Source organism: Pantherophis guttatus, chromosome 4 (genome assembly GCF_059756535.1).
Source record: "Pantherophis guttatus breed Tessera chromosome 4, ASM5975653v1, whole genome shotgun sequence".
Taxonomy (NCBI): Eukaryota; Metazoa; Chordata; class Lepidosauria; order Squamata; family Colubridae; genus Pantherophis; species Pantherophis guttatus.
The window spans coordinates 93,088,435-93,108,895 of NC_142066.1; the positions used below are offsets into that span (position 1 = coordinate 93,088,435).

Here is a 20,461-nt window from a genome sequence, read left to right on the forward strand (position 1 = left end):
CCCTCCCACCCCCCTCTCCTTCCAACTAATGTAGGTAGGTAAATGCGGGTCCAGCTGGATGATCACTGAAGGGCCCTCTTTATTCATGGTATTGTAGGAAAGAAAATGTGCTTGCAAATTAATCAGTTGAGACAATACAGAGGCAGAACAAAAGTTCCTTTGAAGTAGAAACATTTACAGAGGGGCCCATCAGTTGTCAGAGATAAGAAACATTTGGTGATATACAGTATGAAGGTTAAAGAGATCAAGTATGACCACATGTAATATTAACAAGAATAATTTGAATCTGTGCTTCAGTAATTGGCAAAAAGAATTATGACTGTTGGCAAAGAATAAATGAAACAGTAATTGGGAAGTGTCAATTAAAAATGACAAATGTATATGATCACATAAACTGCTGAGTTAACAGAATCCTTTGTCTAGAAGAGTATAAAAACCATTGTACCTAATTTCTGTCTTTGTTCAACGCTTCATGTACAGAGCTTTGAACCTATTGCGCAATATACATTGTCTCTGATTAACCCTGAAAAAGTTGTGTTGGTCTTATTAAATCCACAACATTTATGGCACCCTGGCAGATGGGACTAAGGAACAAAGAACTTTTGTTCTACCAGATTCCCTCAGCGGGAATTGATGCCTCCCCAAGGAAAATCCACTGGCTGGCCATTAGGACTCCTTTGAAGTCCACGGAGATTCAGTGAGGAGGTGCCGTAAACCCGCTGGCAAAAACAGGCCAGTCAAGAATCCTTGAAGGTTAATCAGACACAGAGACTCAACATAAATACATAAAAAAAAAGAAAGAAAGGAAAAGGAAAAGAAAACAGGTAAGTATAAATCAGAGAGTTAAAGTCTCTCTGTTTAGAGGTACCTACCCTTTAAGGGACGGCAGAGGGGAGCTGATCACCCCCCTAGGAGACCAGGTGGCGTCCTGAAGTCTCTGGAATTAAGTATTTAAGTATTGGAATTAAGGAACTAAGTATTGTGTGTAATCTTATGTGTGGTAAGAGAAAAGAACTAATTGCAGTGTTATAAATTTTCTGATAAACTGACATTCTTAAACAACCAGAGAACTCTGAAAGAACTAAGAATAAAGAAGAAATTGTTTACTGTTCTTCCCACCCGGGGTTTAGCAGGCAGTAAAAAGGTAGAGCCTGTCTAAATGGGAAGACACACATAATTTGACTTGATCAATTTGGTGTGATTTCTGTTAAATATATATATAATGATAGTGTGTAAAATTGAATGGAATTGAATTGATTGTGATATGTTTGGCTGGCCAGCAAATTAAGTAAAATTGTGCTTGAATAATTGTAATGATTGGTTTGCATGAAGTGAGATTTTTGCATGTGAGATTGGTGTACGCAAGTAGTTTGATTGCAGCGCGAATGTGAGTGTGTTGAGGGTAAAAGTTGGTGTGAATGCACTTTAATTTCCCTTCATATAATTTGTGGGAAATGTCTGTGAATTATGGAGGTTAGAGAGAAATGCAGAATGTGTTGCTTTGTTGGAAGAATGCTGAATGGAGGAGGGAAGTGAGGCTTGGTTACATGCTGTAAAACATTTTTTTCCCTCTCCCCCCCTTCCTTTGGAGGAGAGAAGCAGGGGTTTTTCAGCGGACATCACTCTCTCTCTGCTGAATGAGCAGAGAAAGGAGGGGGAAGTGGGTGATTGGCTAATGCGGTTTTGCTGCTGGTCTCTTTAATTTGCATATGAAAGCTTTTCTGCTCTGAATACAATTTTGATTTTATTTTTTTCTGAAAATTTTTGAGGTTTAAAATGCTTAATTAAACCTATATAAAAGAAATGATTTTGAAAGATTTTTTTAATCTGACTTGCATTTTACTAAAGGCAGAGAATTGAAGCTAAAGTTTGATCCAAATATATTTCAGAGCATTAATCTGAAGTACCTCATTTAGATTGTTCGTTTTATTTTAATGTCCTTATGTCTGTGTGCATTTTGAATGCTTAGGTGCTCCATCATATAGCATTGTTGTTTGTTTGTTTGTTTGTTTGTTTGTTTGTTTGTTTGTTTGTTTGTTAGCAGCACAAGTTACTGCCCTTTTAGGAATTGTTACAGAGATGAGTTAGAAATTACAATATGTAGTAAGAGAGTCAGTGGCATTTTTGTCTAAAATGTTAGATTCTGCCTCGAGAGTATGCTTGTTTTTGTTTGAATACAGTTCAGTTTACAAGGAGATTTAGAAGGACGATCAGATATTGGTGCTGAGTAGGGGTTAATTTTTTATAGATGGGAAGAGAAAGTGGTAGCAGGTAAGAGAAGACATTTAGGTAAGTTGGTTTGCACAGGCTTGTGACAGCGGTAGGAGAATTGAATGTTTTGTAAGAAGAAGGAGTTAGAGAAAGTAGAATTGATGGAAGGGAGAAGGTATGTGATGTGTTTTTGGAAAGTTATGGAGGTTGGAAGAAAGAAATGTGGAAGTGGTAAGAAGTAGAAGAGAAGTGGTGTTTTTAGTTGACAGAGATCAGATTAAGTGAACAAAGCATTTGAATACACTTAATCAGTGAAGGGAGTGTTGGAAGATTTGAGAAGCTCAATATTAAAAGAGCTGGGAAATTCCCCTAAAGAAAATAAGCAGAAACTCAGGTAGAGTTCAGCCCCCACCTTTACCAATGGGCCATTAAGAAGCTGAGATGGCCACCTTATTTTCCACAACAAAGAAACTGGCTTTCAACAATCCTTAAAGGGAAAGACTTTTTTTTTTCCCGACAGGAGTAGTAAAAAAAATAAAAATCACTCCTGATAGAAAGGAGGGGTGGCGTCTCCGCCTCTATCTATAAACAAGCAAGAATTAAAATAATTCTATGCCAAATTAATTGAATCTGGACCTTGGAATTTGAAATGGGAGGGACATGAAAGAGGAAACCTTGAAAATTTGACACAAGCTTTAACCAAGGCTCCTCTATTAAGTTTACCAAATTTGGAAAAGCCATTCAATCTCTTTGTAAACACAAAAAAATTGAATTGCACAAGGGGTGTTGGCTCAGAAAGTAGGAAATTGACCTTTGGGGGAGCCCTTATTGTAAGCACCCCACATCAAGTCAGAACCATCCTTTAGAGGTGGTTACCTGATTCAAGATTCTAAACAAAAATGAAACAATTTTGATGCAGCAGACAGACTTGCTTTTAACTACAGATCACAATTTGAATCAAGCATAGTTCTTAGCCAACACCGGATCAATGGATCAGTTTGGATGAGAACATTATGGTGTTGAAGTAACTGGTTTACATACAAAAACAAGACCTGATTTGGAGGGACACCCCCTGGAGACAAATTGCCTCGAAATTGGTCTGCTCAAACCTTTGAATTGTATTCATTAAATTAAGCTCTATGGACAGGAAGCCTGGATAGCTCAGTAGACAAATGCATTGTAATTTAACACAAGGTTGACTCAGCCATCCATCCTTTCTAAGGTAGATGAATTGAGGACCCAGTTTGTGGGGGGCAATAAGCTGACTTTATGAAGGCTATTGCTTAACACATTGTAACCCTTAGTCTCTGGAGATCATTTGGCCAAATATGGGTGGAGTCATTGGGGAATTCAAGCTATTGTAGATGAACTTTTAAACTAAGCTATGGTTGTATTGGGATATATCTTTTAGTAACATCAATTATAAACAAATGTTTGGTTTGTAAAAAGGTGAATGAACATGCTATCAGACAACAACAGATGGGTAAGAGGTACCACCAGCTTTAAGACCATTTCAATGTATTCATGTGGATTTTACAGAATTACCAAAAGTGGGGAGAGTAGAATATTTATTAGTCATAGTGAACAACCTCACAGGGTGGGTTGCAGCTTTTCTCTGCAGTAATGCTACAGCAACAGTGGTGTCAAGAGTTTTACCCAACCTAGACCGATTATCATCATATGAACTGTTCTTTGGAGTAGTTTTCACTACAGGAAACATATGCATTAATTCCCTGGAAACCAGAGACAAAGTATTGAAACAATATGTGTATAAACTGTCCAGATATTTTAAAGTTTTCAGGAAACAAGGACTATTAGCCCAAACACCACCTTTCCAGTCCACAAATTCCACCACAATGATTGGATGTTGATCCGGAGCTGGACGGAAGTTAGACCCCAAGTGAACGGGCCCGTGCCAGCCCCAAAGGAGTGAAAGGTGGAACTTCACCAAGGAAATCCATTGAAGTTGATGATCCAAAGGATCCAAGGGACTGGTAGGCAGCAACCAGTGGGAATAGCGTTCTTCATCGTCTGGACTATTTTTGTACTTTTTTCTTTATTAGGATTGGGTGGTTGCCTATGCTGTTTCCCAACTGAAGAGGACTACAACTGCTCAGATTCCTTTGTGCACTCTCCCAGATGTATTGGTTTTGTAATTGTGCTTTTAAGATCTTAGGAGGACAATCCTGGATCCACTGGATGAGACTGATACCAGGTAACAAAAACTGACAGGCCATTGGCGCGGAAGTTCAAGAAGAATACACCCTGCTGAGTCCTACCGGCAACGGACTCTCAACGCACGGTGGTGATCGTCAGCCTTGCTGAACCACCCCAGAAGCTGGTTCCCAGCGCACGGCCGAAGCTTGGAATGGAGGAAGACAATATTCCATGGCTGTAGTTTGTAATGTAAAATCCATTAACTGTAATAGAATCCAGTGTCCACTACTTAAAGACACTCATGCTAGAGGGAGATTGGGTGTGGGGACTCTGGGCAACACCTATTTTAGCCCTTCTGTTGGTATTGTTTTAATATGATTGATATTGCCCTACCCCAAGTTACGCATATCCCTCACCCTCTTCTTGACGTCATGAATTTGTAAACTATGGGTCTTGCACTCTTAAGGCCTTGTGGGTGTTCAAGAAATTCCCCTTGTCCCTGTAGAAGGAATCCCAGGGGAACTTACAGCATCAGGACATTGAATGGGGACACTTTGGGTCAAGTCCACTCCCGCCAACAACGTGGTATCAGATGGTGGAGGAAAGCCTTAGACCTCAACCAACTCCTAGACCTGGGATCAAGAGTTTAACAATCCCAGTAGAGGGGGGAATAGAAAAGGAGAACGGACCCCTACAACAATTGAAAAGAGGAAATTGTATATCAGGGATACTGGAATTGGGTCGAAACCTTGTTAAATCATAGGGTCACCTTCCCTGTGTGTAAAGAAACATCAGAAACTTGGTAGGCCTATAGGATCCCTGACAAAAGAACAATGTCCATCAGAAGTGTACCTTGGTCCTAGAATGAACCTTAGGGATGTAAAACTAACCAAAGATCTTTTTCCTTCTGCACACCACTCACTTTCTCATCACCACCAACTGCCATCATCACAAGATGGGGAGGATGGAAGAGGTCCTGGAAGGTATCCAAGGAAAGGTGCACTAGTCTGTTCCAGCCCCCTCGCTTCACAATCTGGCTCTCCATTAGGTCCAACACAGGTTTATGTGTCTTCTTCCCCCCTGTTTGAAGGACCAATTCTCAGAGATAAACAAAAGGACCCTTCACTAGAAGTCCCATTGCAACCACTGGCAGGAATATTTGTGGCAGGGACTCTGGGGGTCTGGACTAATGACAACTACCGTAAGATCCATGCTTTCTCCATGAACATAGGAGGTATGTGTGTATTCCTGGGAGAAGACTGTTGTTTCTATATGAATAAATCAGGGACGGTCAGAGAAATTGCCAAGGAATTGCAGGATAGGGCATCCAAGATAAGTCAGAGGTTACAAACTACTGACATGTGGTTTTCTTGGTTGCCTGGATCCGGGTGGATTAATATGGCTGTGGCAGGCCTAGCTTTTATTCCTTGTGCAATCCCTATGCTGAAGCATCTATCAATAAGAGCAGTAAAGGAAATTCAAGTTGAGAAGGAACTAGGTTTGACAGAACATTTTCTTAATCAAATTGATCCCTATCCTGTGGAAGAACATAAAGATTCTGCAGACCCATATGGGGAAATGGAACCTGTAGAAAAAAGGAGAGAATCTCCCTAAGAATCAAGAGAGTAGACACAATCATGTATAACTTGTTATTTGCCTTTATTACTTATATTTTGTTAGAATTTATATATTGTAGATTTGTTTATTGGAACTTTGTATATTCAGTTGTTACACTTATAATAGAGTAGTGGAAGTTTATGCATAGAAAAACTTCCAGAGGGGGGAATAATGTAGGTAGGTAAATGCGGGTCCAGCTGGATGATCACTGAAGGGCCCTCTTTATTCATAGTATTGTAGGAAAGAAAATGTGCTTGCAAATTAACCAGTTGAGACAGTACAGAGGCAGAACAAAAATTCCTTTGAAGTAGAAACATTTACAGAGGGGCCCCTCAGTTGTCAGAGATAAGAAACATTTGGTGATATACAGTATGAAGGTTAAAGAGATCAAGTATGACCACATGTAATATTAACAAGAATAATTTGAATCTGTGCTTCAGTAATTGGCAAAAAGAATTATGACTGTTGGCAAAGAATAAATGAAACAGTAATTGGGAAGTGTCAATTAAAAATGACAAATGTATATGATCACATAAACTGCTGAGTTAACAGAATCCTTTGTCTAGAAGAGTATAAAAACCATTGTACCTAATTTCTGTCTTTGTTCAACGCTTCATGTACAGAGCTTTGAACCTATTGCGCAATATACATTGTCTCTGATTAACCCTGAAAAAGTTGTGTTGGTCTTATTAAATCCACAACACAACCCCTCTCCCCCTCGAGACCCACCCCCCGGACTTCCCAGAGCAAAAACAGGGTATAGCATAACAAACATAAGTTAAAATAAGCTAACTTTCTGTGGTCTCCAAACTCCCCCTTGCTCTTTAACTCCCCTTTCAACTAACTAAACATATTCAAAAAGGAAATATAGATTTCATTCATAAACTATTTGAAATTTTTAGTCCGATATTTGTTTTGAATATAGTCAATCCATCTTCTCCATTCCAATATATATCTTTAATTTGAATGGTCCTTCAAATACGCTGAAATTTTAGCCATCTCTGCTAAATTCACTACTTTTAGTGTCCATTCTTCAATAGTAGGCAAGTCTGCCTTCTTCCAGTACTGTGCCACCAAGAGTCTGGCTGCTGTTATTAAATTTAAAATCAACTTAGTCTCTATAACAGTACAATCTGTAATTATGCCTAACAGAAAGAACTGTGGAGTAAATTTTATCTTTTTTTTGAGAATATTTTGAATAATCCACCATATTTTTATCCAAAATGCCTTAATTTTTTTACATGTCCACCATATATGATAATACATGGCATCATCACATTCACATCTCCAACACTTAGGTTGCACACTTGGATACATACAGGCTAGCTTTTTAGGATCCAGATGCCATCTATAAAACATTTTATAAAAATTCTCTCTTAAGTTTTGGGCTTGCGTGAACTTCACATTTCTAACCCATATTTTTCCCCATGTTTCCATCATTATTAGTTCTTCAATATTTTGTGCCCACTTTATCATACAGTCCTTAACTAACTCCATTTCTGAATCTATTCTAGCGACGCATTATACAACCTTTTTATATGCATTTGACTTTGATCTCTAATCTGTTTAACAAGTTCTCCTCATTTTGCAGAAAACCAATTTTCTGATCTTCTCTCCATCTAGCTTGCAACTGTACATATTGAAACCATGTTCGAATTGTCCTTTCTTCTCTTAGTTGATTCAAAGATTTTAATTGTAGTATACCTCTTTCCTTGTTAAGAAGCTCTTTATATGTAATCACATCCTGCCTTTGCTCTACACTTATATTCTCTATCGCGTGTCTTGGTATTGCCCACAATGGTAACTTCTTGTTTAGTTTATACTTGTACTTTTTCCAGACACGCAATAGAGCATTCCTTAATATATGACCTTTAAAAGTCTTGTCCACTTTCTTATCATATAATAAATAAGCATGCCACCCGTAAACCAAATCATATCCCGCAATATTCAATATTCTTTCTTCTGTTAAATTCATCCAATCACTCATTGCTGATAGAACAGCTGCCTCATAATAAAGTCTTAAGTTAGGCATTTTGAGACCTCCTCTTTCACGTGTATCCTGCATTATTTTTTGTTTTATTCTTGGTCTCTTCCTTGCCCAAACAAAATTATTAATACCCTTCTGCCATATCTTCAAATTCTCATCTTTTTAAAGTATTGGTATCATTTGAAAAAGAAACAAAAACTTAGGCAAAACATTCATTTTTACTGCTGCTATTCTTCCTAGCAAGGATAATTGGAATTTTTTCCAGTTTTCCATCTCTCTCTGTATTTTTTGCCACAATGGATCATAATTATACTTAAATAATTTTGCATTTGATGTCATAATATAGACCCCTAAATACTTAACCTTTTTTACAATTTCAAATCCTGTTAGTCTTTCTAATTCTTCTTTTTGATTTATAGTCATATTTTTAGTTATTATCTTCATTTTCCCTGCATTTATTTTAAATCCAGATACTTGTCCATAATGATTAATTATATTCATTAGACCTACAACCGACTGTAATGGTTGGGTTAAAGTAACAGCCAAGTCGTCTGCGAATGCTCGTAATCTATAGTCATACTGCCTAATCTTAATTCCACTTATTTTGTCTGACCCACAATTCCAAAGTCAAAATAAACAATAATGGAGACAAATGGCATCCTTGTCTTGTTCCTTGTTCCTTTTTCTATATTAAAAGTGTCTGTTAAACTACCATTAATTATTATTTGCGGTTTGTTTCTGATATATTGCCTTAATAGATTTTGTGAAATATTCTCCAAACTGCATCTTTTCTATTATTTTCAATAAAAATTGCCAATTCAATCGATCAAATGCTTTCTCCACATCAAGAAATATCAGCATCGCAGGGATTTGGTTGTTCTTCCCCAAATACTCCAATAGGTTAACTTGCCTTACATTACTCTTTATTTGTCTACCATTTATAAAACCAGTTTGATCATTATGAATCATTTGTTGCATGACTGTCATTAACCTATTTGCTAATATTTTAGCAAAAATCTTGTAATCTGTATTTAAGAGTGATATGGGCCTATAATTTTTTGGCTGGGTGTGGTCTTGCTCCTCCTTTGGAATCAAAGAAATATAAGCTCTGGGGGTACATCTCCTCCAGATTGTATATTAGTAAATAATTCTTTAAGTGGTCCCACCATTTCTAATTGCAAATGTTTATAATAAGCAGCTGTCAAGCCATCTGTCCCAGGAGCTTTACCCACTTTCAACTGCTTAATTGCAGACATAATCTCCTCAGTGGTTATTGGTTGATTTAAACTCTCCCTTTGCTCTTTTGTAATTGTAGGAATATACTCTTTCTGTAGGTATCTATCTATATCTGTACCTTGAATTTTACCACCAGCATACAACCTCGTATAAAATTCTAAAAATGCTTTTTTAATCATATTTTGCTGATAAACCTCTTTATCTTTATATTCTATTTTCTCTATGGTCCGTGACTTTTGTTTTTTCCTTAACAAATATGCTAACCACCTCCCTGGTTTATTAGCATTACAAAAAGTATTATGTTTAGCATATTGCAAATTAGTTGCGACCTGATCTGCCATTAACATATTAAATTGCCCGCGCAATAAATTAATTGCCTCTTTTATTTTCTTATCTGCTGGATTCAATATCAAAGCTTGTTCTTTTTTTCTGATTTCCTCTTCTAAATTCTTCCTTTTTTTTCCTGTTTGCATCTATATTTATTATTCAAATATATCAAAATGCCTCTCATATATGCTTTGCTTGCATCCCAAACCATTTCCATAGATGTACCCTTATGCATATTTATGATAAAGAATTCTTTCATAAATTTTTTACATTCTTTTACATTTTCCTCATATTTAAACAGATTTTCATTTAACCTCCAAGATCTCTTAGATCCCCTTCCATACTTTAATTCCATCCAAACTGGACTATGATCTGTTAAAACTCTTGGACAAATCTTCATCTTCTTCACCCTGGAAAAGAGATCATTTGTAATTAATATAAAATCAATCCTGGGGAAAGATTGATGTCTATCAGAAAAAAAAGTAAAGTCTTTTTCTTTGGGGTTTCTCTCTCGCCAGAAATCTCTCAGTTCCATATCCTCCATCATTTCAAAAAACGATTTTGGCAATCTGGCACGCGTTGAAATGTTCTGCAAGAGCCCCTTCTCATCTTTTTTAGTATCCAAAATTCCATTCCAATCACCCAATAAAATACACGATTTATAATCCCATTGTAATAACTTGGAATGTAAAAGCTTATAAAATTTTTCCTGTTGTTGGTTCGGTGCGTAGACTCCAATTAAAAGTGTTTTTTCTCCTTTTATTAAAAGTTCAATTGCCAGAAATCTTCCTTGATCATCTGCTTCAATTAATTTGGCAATTAAGTCTTTTTTTAGGTATATAACTATACCATTCTTCTTCTCAGGAGCAGATGCAACAAAATGTACACCTAACCTTGCATTTATTAAGTATTTTTGATCTTTACTTCTAATATGAGTCTCTTGTAAACAAATTACATCATTTTTAAACTGTTTCAAATAATAAAATATTTTTCTCCTCTTTTGTGGTGAATTTAGGCCATTAACATTCCAGGTCAAAAATCTAGTTGCCATTCTTGGCCCCCTGAAGCATTTGGAGCATATGCTGGAAATCTCCATGCATTTTACTTTTTGGCTTTGCTCTTCCCACTGCTTCTGTTTTTGTAGTATCTTGAATCATTTGAAGTTGCTGCACTCTTAATTCTTGACTCTTGGCTGCCGCTCGAGTCTGTCTTTGATCCTTAGGTTCTTCTATCTCCAAAGCTTGAACAATAGTCAAAAATTGTATTAATTTTTCTTGAATAATCAAATCACCCTTTTGGACCTGTGCAACAATTCTTCTTTCTCCCCCTTTCTTGCCCCCTCTATTTCCGTCTTCCTTCTAACTTCCTGGGGCTGAGGGCATCCAGCCTTTAATACATTGGTATAGAAATCTCTTGCCTTCCACACTGAATTGAGGCGGTATCTTTCTCCTGAATAATTCACTACTAAACCAGCTGGAACTTCCCATCTATACTGTATCTGACGGTATCTCAGTTCTTCCACTAGAAAGGCATAATCCTTTCTGGCTCTCAACATGTTGGGGGGAATTTCTTTCAGTGTTAAAACCTCCTGCCCCTGCACTTGAAGTTTGTTTTTAAAAATGACTTGTAGGATTTCATTGCATAATCTCCTTGTTGTAAAATAAACTACAATGTCTCTTGGTAGATGTTTCTGTCTGGCCACCCATGAATTGACACAATAAATTTTGTCAATTTGCCATTCAAAATTTGCTTTTTGATCTTCCATTATCTGTGCAAATGCTTCTGAAAAGATCTCTCTCAAATTCTCTTGCTTATTTTCCTTGAGGCTTCTTATTCTCAGAGCAAATTCCATGTCTCTATATTGTATCATTATCACATCCGCCTCTGCTCTTTCCATCTTGTCCTGGACCTCCCCCATTTTATTTTCCAAGTTCTCATTAGACTGCTTAATTTCTTCCACTTTTTCATCTATTGCTTCAATGTGTCTGCCAATCCTTGTACTGCCATAATAATATCTTCTCTAATTTCTTGGTTTCTCAGACTTTGACCTGAGCTATTTCTTTAGCAACTTCTCGAGTTTGCTCCTGAAACACTGAAGCATTTTTTTTTCCTGTAACAGAGGCTTGTGTTTTGAGGGCTTCCTGCAACATTTCAAATGTTAATATTGTTGGTTCCGTTGGAACAGAGAGAGATTGCAATCTGGACATTTGAGCTAGTGAAGTCCCAGCACTTTTGGGGACAATAGCCTTAATTTGTTTTGAAGCCATTTTTAGTTTCCAATATAAATTTAGTCAGCTGCCAGAACAGTAGATCCACCAAATCCAGAAATCAGTCTTTAAATAATATCAATCCTTTTTTTAAGGATCACTGCTGTAATCTCTAATCTTCTCCTTTTTTTTGAAAACACATATCTCTAATTTTGAATAAGGGCTGCCAACACTAAAAGAAACTTCTTTTTAACTTTCGCTTTCACACCCCATTAAAGCACAATCGCGGATTTCCGGCGGTGACATCATCACGAACGGGTGAGGAAACGGAGGCTCCGTCTCTGAAACCCAAATTAATTGCTCTTTAAGGGCATTCCCGAACTTGGAGGAATCGGGAAACGAAAGAGGAATTCGCGAAGCCCCCTGGTGTTGCGCTGTCATCAGGGAGGTCGAGCGATCAACCTCTTAAATTGGTGGAGAAGAAGTCGGCCTTATTGGCGGACAGGAGTGATGGCGCCCGCCTAGATCGAAGCAAAAAGTGGAAGCAATTCCGAGTGACTGTCAGATAGATCACCTACAATAGAGACGGCAAACATGACGCGCGATCGAATCAGAGAAAGACAAGTGAGTTACAACAGCGGCGATACAAGAGGAGAAGGAAAAAAGGGGAAATAACTACAGCGCGGAAGAGAAAATCCCATAGAATGACTAAGCAAAACATCAGAAAAGGAGAAATAGCGCTCGAAGCGGTCTGACTGCGGACCTTTACAGCTGATCAAAAGGAGCAGCCTGTGGACTTTGTGGATATAGAGACAAGCTGTTTGATCTTGGGAATTATAACTGATTCAAACCCCAAACATCGGAAACCGAATACAGAGACTGAAATACCGGACTAAGTGGTGAATTTCACGGATACAGAAGATCTGTCGGGATTTCGAACTCTGGATTTACAAATAACTTTGGACAATAAGAACTCAAGTTTAAAAAACAAAGATTTGAAAATTGAATGCAGAGATCCGATTACTGGGAGAAAAAATTAAAAAAAAAGACTGAGACGACACAGATTGCGTTTTTCATGATTGTGAAAGAACAGACTGAGAGAGGTAAAATAAGAAAACAATAAGGACTAAAGAAAATAAAAATTAAGTGAACTATTAATTTTGAATTGTTTAATTAGTTAATAAGTTTAATATTTGAAAGAAATATATAAGTTGACAATATTTTTATAGCTATAAATTGTATTGTGGAATTGTAGTTAGACAAGGAATTATTGTTAAAGCAAAAGACTGATTTTTATATAAAATAACAGATGAGTTGACTGTATCTCTGAGATAAACTGATTGAAAAAGGGGGTAATCGAAAAGATTGCTAATTAGGAAATTAAGAAAATTAAATTAAAATCTTGATTGATAAGTAAATAGATTTATACTATGAACAAGAATTAATTGCTTAATTGGGATAACTGGCAATATAATATAATATAACTATATATAAGTTGTGTGGTGTATAAGTAGTATTTGGAGGGGAAAAGAGATATTAAGGAATAACTTAATAATTGATGCTAAGGTTGGAAAGCTTTACATGAATATTAAAAATGTATACAACATCCACCATAACAAAGACAGGGAAAAAACCTACAACTAGTACGTTAGTAATGACTCCTTCCCCCTCACAACAAAAAACAATAGATAGCACGATGGGGAAAGAAAAAGAAAAAGAAAAACTGGAAATGGCACCTAATGTAATACAAGATATGTTTCAAAAGATCCAGGAAACACTGTTTCAAACACAAGAAAAAATAGCTGAAAATCAGGAAGAAATGAGAACGTTCCATGCAGAGATCAGAAATGAATTAGGAGAAGTTAAGGAAGATATTAAGACCATGAAAGATAAAATTGGGGGCATTCAAAATTCTATAACAGAAAATGAACAGAGAATTAGGAAAACGGAAACAAAAATAGACCACGTGGAATTAAAAGTAGAAGCAATGGAACAAAAAACCCTACAACTAAATAAAGAAATGTCAGACTCCTTGGCCATGCTCGAAATGGAAAAGGCCTCATACTTCCTGCGTTTTCAAAACGTTCCAGAAGAAAAAAATGAGGATTTAGAAGGAAAGATGGTGGAGATTATTGCAGGAATGATACAAAAAGAGCCAGAAGAAATAAAAGGACAATTGGAAGAAACTTATCGTGTACAAACAAATTATATAAGAAGACACAAATTGGCGAGAGAAGTCCATGTTAAATTTTTAAAAAAATCAATCCGAGATGAAGCCTATAAGAAATCTAGAGAAGAAACGGTGATCTATAATGGAAAAGAAATTATAATTTTAAAACAGATACCCCGAAGAGTAAGAAATCTACGACAACAATATCAGTTTTTAACACAACTATTGATCAAATACAAGATAATGTATAGATGGCTGCCAATAGAGGGGATCTTAATTACGTGGGAAGACAAAAGATATAAAATAGACACTCTAGAAAAGGCAAGAGAATTTCATAACACACATTTTAGACTAGAAGTAGAACAGGAAAGTAAGGAGGAAACAGATAGTAAAAGTCAAGAAGAAGAACCAATAGAAACAAAGGAAGAAAAAGAAATAAGACAGAGGCAAGAAAAAGAGAGAGAACAGAGAGAAGGTGCAAAACCTAGAGAACGGATGGAAACAAGAAACACCAAAAAACAGATACAATAGGCAATGGATGAACAGATCAAACTCTTTTCGGTAAACATTAATGGCTTAAATGCCCCAAAGAAAAGGAATCAAATTTTTACAAAATTACGAAAATTAGAAGCAGATGTGATATGTCTGCAAGAAGTACACATTCAAAATGATTATCAAAAAATCCTAGAAAACCCCAAATTAGGAGAATTACGTTTATCTCTGGCCCCAAAAAAGAAAAAAGGAGTAGTGATTTACGTAAAAGAAAAAATACAATCTAAACTAGTTTATACCGATGAGCAAGGTAGAGTGGTGATGGTTGAATTAGAAATAGGAAAAAGGAAAATGTTAATTGTAGGGATTTATGCACCTAACCAAAAACTACAAGTTTTTTTTAAAGACCTACATATAAAATTAGCAGAATTAGAATATGATGATATTTGTGTAATAGGGGATTATAATGCAATAGTAGATGCAAAGAAAGACTACAAAACTGGGGAAAAAAAACAAAAGAAAAAAGAAATACTTCCAAAAGAATTCTTTACTATGGCTGAAGAACTAAACTTGGCAGACGTATGGAGGGAAACACATGAAGAAGAGGTCCAATACACCTTTTACTCCCATCCGCATAACTCCTGGTCAAGACTGGACATGGCATGGATGACCCCAAGTATCAAAACAGAAGTAGAAAAAATTGAGATAGGCACAAACCAATGGGCAGACCACAATCCACTATTCATAAACTGGAAAGGGGAAAGAAGACGTAAGAGATGGACAATGAACCAAAGATTATGTAAAGAAAAAGAATTTAATTTGATGTTAGAAAAGGAAGTAAAAATATTCTTTCAGATAAATAAAATAGAGGAAACCTCTTTACAAAACACATGGGATATTTTAAAAGCATATATAAGGGGCCTAGTAGTAGCATATACGAGGAAAAAGAATAAAGAGAAGAAAAAACAATTAGAGAAATTAGAGAAAGACCTAAAACAAATAGAACAAAAACTCCAGGAAAAGCCCCAGAACAAAACAATAAGAGAAGAATGGGAAATGATTAAGCATAAATTGAATTTGATAAACCAAATAGAACTAGCCCAAAAAATAAAAATGGCGAAACAAAACTATTTCGAGCACGCAAATAAAACGGGCAGATGGCTAGCCTATAAACTGAAAAAAGAACAGAAAAAAAGAATGATATACCAACTGAAGGATGATAAAGGAGAAATTCAACATAGTAAAGAGGCCAAAAAAGATATTATTAAGAAATTTTATGCGAATCTATATAATCAGGGGAAAATAGAGGAAGATAAAATAAAACAGTACATAGAGAAATCAGGAATGCCAAAAATCACAGAAGAACAAAGAATTACTCTCAATAGGCCAATAACTAAATTAGAACTAGATGAAGTACTGAAAAAGCAAAAAAACAATAAAACATCGGGTCCCGACGGGCTACCGGTAGAAATATATAAAACAATGCAAGAAGTATTGGGAGAGAATATGTTGCGATTATATAATGAAGCTATGGAGAAAGCCAAGATACCAAATTCATGGACAGAAGCCATAATAACACTCATTCCAAAAGAAGACACAGATCTCCAGTTAATACAAAACTATAGACCTATTTCATTATTGAATGCCGATTACAAAATATTTGCAGCATTTGCATTCTTTCTTGGCAGAAAGAATTAAATTAGTATTAAATACATATATACACCCAGACCAAAATGGATTTCTGCCGGGACGCCAAATAAAGAACAACATGAGAATAATACTTAATGCTTTAGAATACCATGAATCACACCCGGAGAAGCAGGCAGTGTTGGTTTTTCTTGACGCCCAAAAGGCCTTCGATAACCAAAATGGGAAATTTATGATTGAACAACTACAAAATATGCAAATTGGGGAAAAATTTGGGAAAATTATAGCAGAAATCTATACCAAGCAATCAGCAAGGATAATTATGAATGATGACATAACAGACAAATTTAATATAACAAAAGGAGTCAGACAAGGCTGTCCACTTTCCCCCTTACTATATATTCTATCATTGGAAACCCTGTTGAAAAAAATTAGAGAAGATCAAGGAATTGAAGGTTTAAGGATTAATAGAGAAGAATACAAAGTTCAAGCCTTTGCTGATGACTTAGTGTTTTTGACAGAAAATCCTATGGAATCTATACCTAATTTGTTCCAAAAAATAGAAGAATTTGGAGAAGTGGCTGGACTAAAAATTAATAAAAGTAAATAGAAGCTAATTGTTAAAAACCTAACGGAAATCCAAACAAAAGATTTGATAGATAATATACAAATTCAAACAACAACAAAAATAAAATATCTAGGAATCTGCTTATCTACAAGAACATCAGCAATTAAAGAAAACAATTATGATAAATTACTAGAACAAACAAAGAAAGACTTAGAAAAATGGGAAAATTTACATATTTCATTTCTAGGAAGAATTTCGGCCATCAAAATGATTATATTACCTAAATTTTTATATTTGTTTCAGGTCACCCCAATTAAAATAGATAAACCGTTTTTTGAAAAGCTGAATAAAATAACATCTAAATTTATTTGGCAAGGGAAAAGGCCACGAATAAAATTTAAACTGCTTCAGGATACAAAAGATAGAGGAGGAGCTGCACTCCCTGACTGGGAGATATACTACCAAGCAGCAGTACTATCGTGGGTCAAAGATTGGATAGAATTAAAGGACTCTAGAACTTTAACAATTGAGGGACACGAACTTCAAACTGGCTGGCACTCCTTTATGTGGGACGAGAAATACAAAACACATTCATATTTTAAAACACATACAATAAGGAACTCACTATTACAAATTTGGCTTAAAATTAAAAAACAACATTATATGAAGATACCAAATTGGCTAGCACCGGCTGAATCAATTAGACACCCAAATTTAACAGATAAGACAAAAATAATTAGATATAAAGATATAATTGACTATCAAGGCAAACTAAAGACAAAACAACAATTGGAGACAGATTTACACAGAGGAATAGACTGGTGGACTTAGACTCAAATACAATCCAAATATAGAGAGCATATAAAAACATATGAAATTTATAATCAAAAACAAGAAATAGATAAAATTATATTAGATTCAGAAAATAAATTAATTAGTAGAATTTATAAATTTCTCCTACGCTATAAATTGGAAGAAGAGACAGTCAAAGAAACGATTAAGTGGGCTCAAAATATCAAACACACAATACCTTTGGAAAAATGGGAAAAGTTCTGGCAGGTAAACCTAAAGTTAACGAAAGCAACGGCGTACAAGGAAAACCAACTGAAAATGTTTTATCGGTGGCATATGTCTCCAACCAGATTGGCAAAAATACAACCTAAAAATAGCCCAATTTGTTGGAAGTGCAAAAAGGCACAAGGTACTTTCTATCATTTATGGTGGACGTGCCCGGCAGCAAAGAAATTTTGGTCTAACATCAAAAAATGGTTGGAACAAATAACAAAAACACAGATTGAAAAAGAACCAGAAACATTTTTATTAGGAATATTTAACAAATCATACCCTAAGGATATCAAATATCTTACAATTCATATATTAACTGCTGCAAGAATAACCTACGCAAGAAATTGGAAACAAGAAAAAATACCAAGTGAAACAGAAGTAATAGGGAAAATTTTAGAATGCGCTGAAATGGATAGGTTAACCAAAGAATTACAAGAAAAAGAAGAATCAGACTATTATAAAATATGGAATAATTAGTATAATTGGTTAAAAATTAGAAATATACAAAAAATATAGGGGATATATTACTGATTGATACATATATATGTAATAAAAATATTATTAGATTACAGAAAGGTGAAGGAATATATTATAAGTAGAATTGTAGAACGTCACTCTGAAAAAATGCTTAAGAAGAAATTATACTCTTTTTGTGTATATGTTGTATAAATGTTAGTTGTGTATATGTTACGTATGTCTTTTTTAATATTTATATTTAATAAAAACTATTTAAAAAAAATAAAATAAAGCACAATCGCCTTCTTGGTTTCACTTTCTCCCCTTAATAAGTCAGAAGGAAGTAATACACATTTGGAGTTAAAGTTCAGTACTTGCAGATCTAATCTCTCCTGAGTTTGCTCAGCCTGCTTCCGAATGATGTTTATTCAAGCATTGTTTGCAGGGGTAGTCGTGGCGTCTTCTTTTGCTTGAAGCAGAAATGTCCCGGATCCGGAGCTCTGTTGGGCTTCCAGGGAGCTCTCACCCTTCGAGCCCCAGAATTGTTCCTGGGGCTCCTTGGGGAGCTCTACCTATGCCCGTCTGCTCTCTTCCTCCCCTTTTCCCAGGAAGAAAGTTTTCAAGCTGCTAGACAGCTGATTTGTGCTGTTCTAGCGGCTTTATAAGATCACAGGGCTGGTGCTCAAGAAAAGAGCGTCCTCGGCACCTGCGGTGCCACCTGAAGTCAGAAATATTCAAAAGTTTTCAAAAGGTTGTTTTCTTACAGAAAATACTCCTGGTAAAAAATATTTATTAACAACATAATTAAATGGGGGTGGGGGCAGGGAAAGGACAACTTATAGTTCTGCCCTGTTCTTCATTTTATTTAGTATTAACACTCTTTGTACTCTGCCCACAACTGCCATTTCTTTTGTTAACAAGTTGGGGAGAAGAGTAGATTTTAAAGTGTTTAGAATGAATGAGGGAATGCAGTGCTAAAGATGTATCTATCCAAGTTAGTTTTCAGATTTACTGCCTGCCAAACATTGAGTTTTAGGTTTTGAAACTCATGTCAGTATTTTCATTTTTAATATAAGTTGTACAGACTTCTATATTTCAATAGTATAAACATCTTATAAATAATGCTGATCACTTACCTTTGTCAACACCATCTTATATGCGTATAACTTGTTTCCTTTTCCCTTTCCCAAAGCACCTTCAAATTTTTCTACAAAATCTTGAGCTTCCCTAAGTAAAAAAATAATAATTGAAAAAGATTATATTTATCTATCATAATATGATGTATACCTGTCCATCAGAGATAGTTGGTCTAAATGACTTCTAAAATTTACTCTGACATTAATCACAATATAGTATATTGCAAATATTAAAAGTACTGGGGTTGAACTCATAGAGCTAATTCTGCTGCTGAGGATTGTTTTCAGTTATGAGAAGGGTGGAAAATAAATTTGACAAAATAAATAAATAAATGAAATAAAAACTGATTCATCGTCTAACCCAGGCATCCTCAAACTATGGCCCCTGGGCTGGGTACGGTCCACTGACACAATGTATCTGGCCCTCACAGTAGTGGCATTCAGCCCCTGCCCTGCCTTGCCCCTGCTCCACCACTCCCACCCACTCCTCGCATGGCTGGCTTTTCCTGGCTAACGGGGGCCTGGGGAAGAGGTGCCTCATCTGCTGCGTCTGCCAGAGGGCATGGGCAGCAGGGACTCTGCAGCTGGCCCTCCAAGAAACAGGCCTGTTGCATTGGCAGCAGACAGAGGGGCAGGGGTGGATGAGGCATGTGATGCGGATCACACACCTGCTCCATCCCATGTGGCTGGGACAAGCACGTGATTGTCCGACACATCCAACCTGTGGGACCACATTCCTCTCCCCTGTGCCTCTGTCTTTGGCTACTGCTCCCACTGTGGGGGAAGACAAGGTGAGGAGAGTGTGGGGTGGCTGCTGCCTACTCCCTCATATCTCTTTTGGCTTGTGGTTGGAGATCAGGTCACCACTGGTCATCTCCTTGGCCCCCTTGTAGGTCTTGCCCTTGGCCTGTGCATGAAGCATGTTCCCCTTGCACACCCAACTGCAGCAGTGGGTGCACAAGAGGGGTGCTTTGCCAACAGACCCTGCAGGAAATGGGGGAAAGCGCAGCATTTCCCCATCTGCTGCCAGACAGAACACGTGGTGCCTGGCTGGGCTTCCCTGAAGCATCGCAGGGGGGTGGGGTAGGAAGCGGCACTCACCCCAAGGCTGGAGAAAGAGGAGCTTTGAGTCTCAGGCACCGATTCGGGTAGCGCCCTGCTGACTCCCCTGCTCATGCAGAAGGA

General features: G+C 36.6%; 1 protein-coding gene across 1 annotated transcript in view; it reads right to left on the bottom strand.

Moving 5' to 3' along the window:
* TMC2 (transmembrane channel like 2) overlaps window positions 1-20,461 on the bottom strand; it is a 160,339-nt gene that overhangs the window by 92,611 nt on the left and 47,267 nt on the right. Inside the window, exon 5 of the mRNA XM_087894129.1 lies at window positions 19,277-19,367. Coding sequence (XP_087750255.1) covers window positions 19,277-19,367 — 91 coding nt within the window. The remainder of the gene's footprint in view (window positions 1-19,276; window positions 19,368-20,461) is intronic.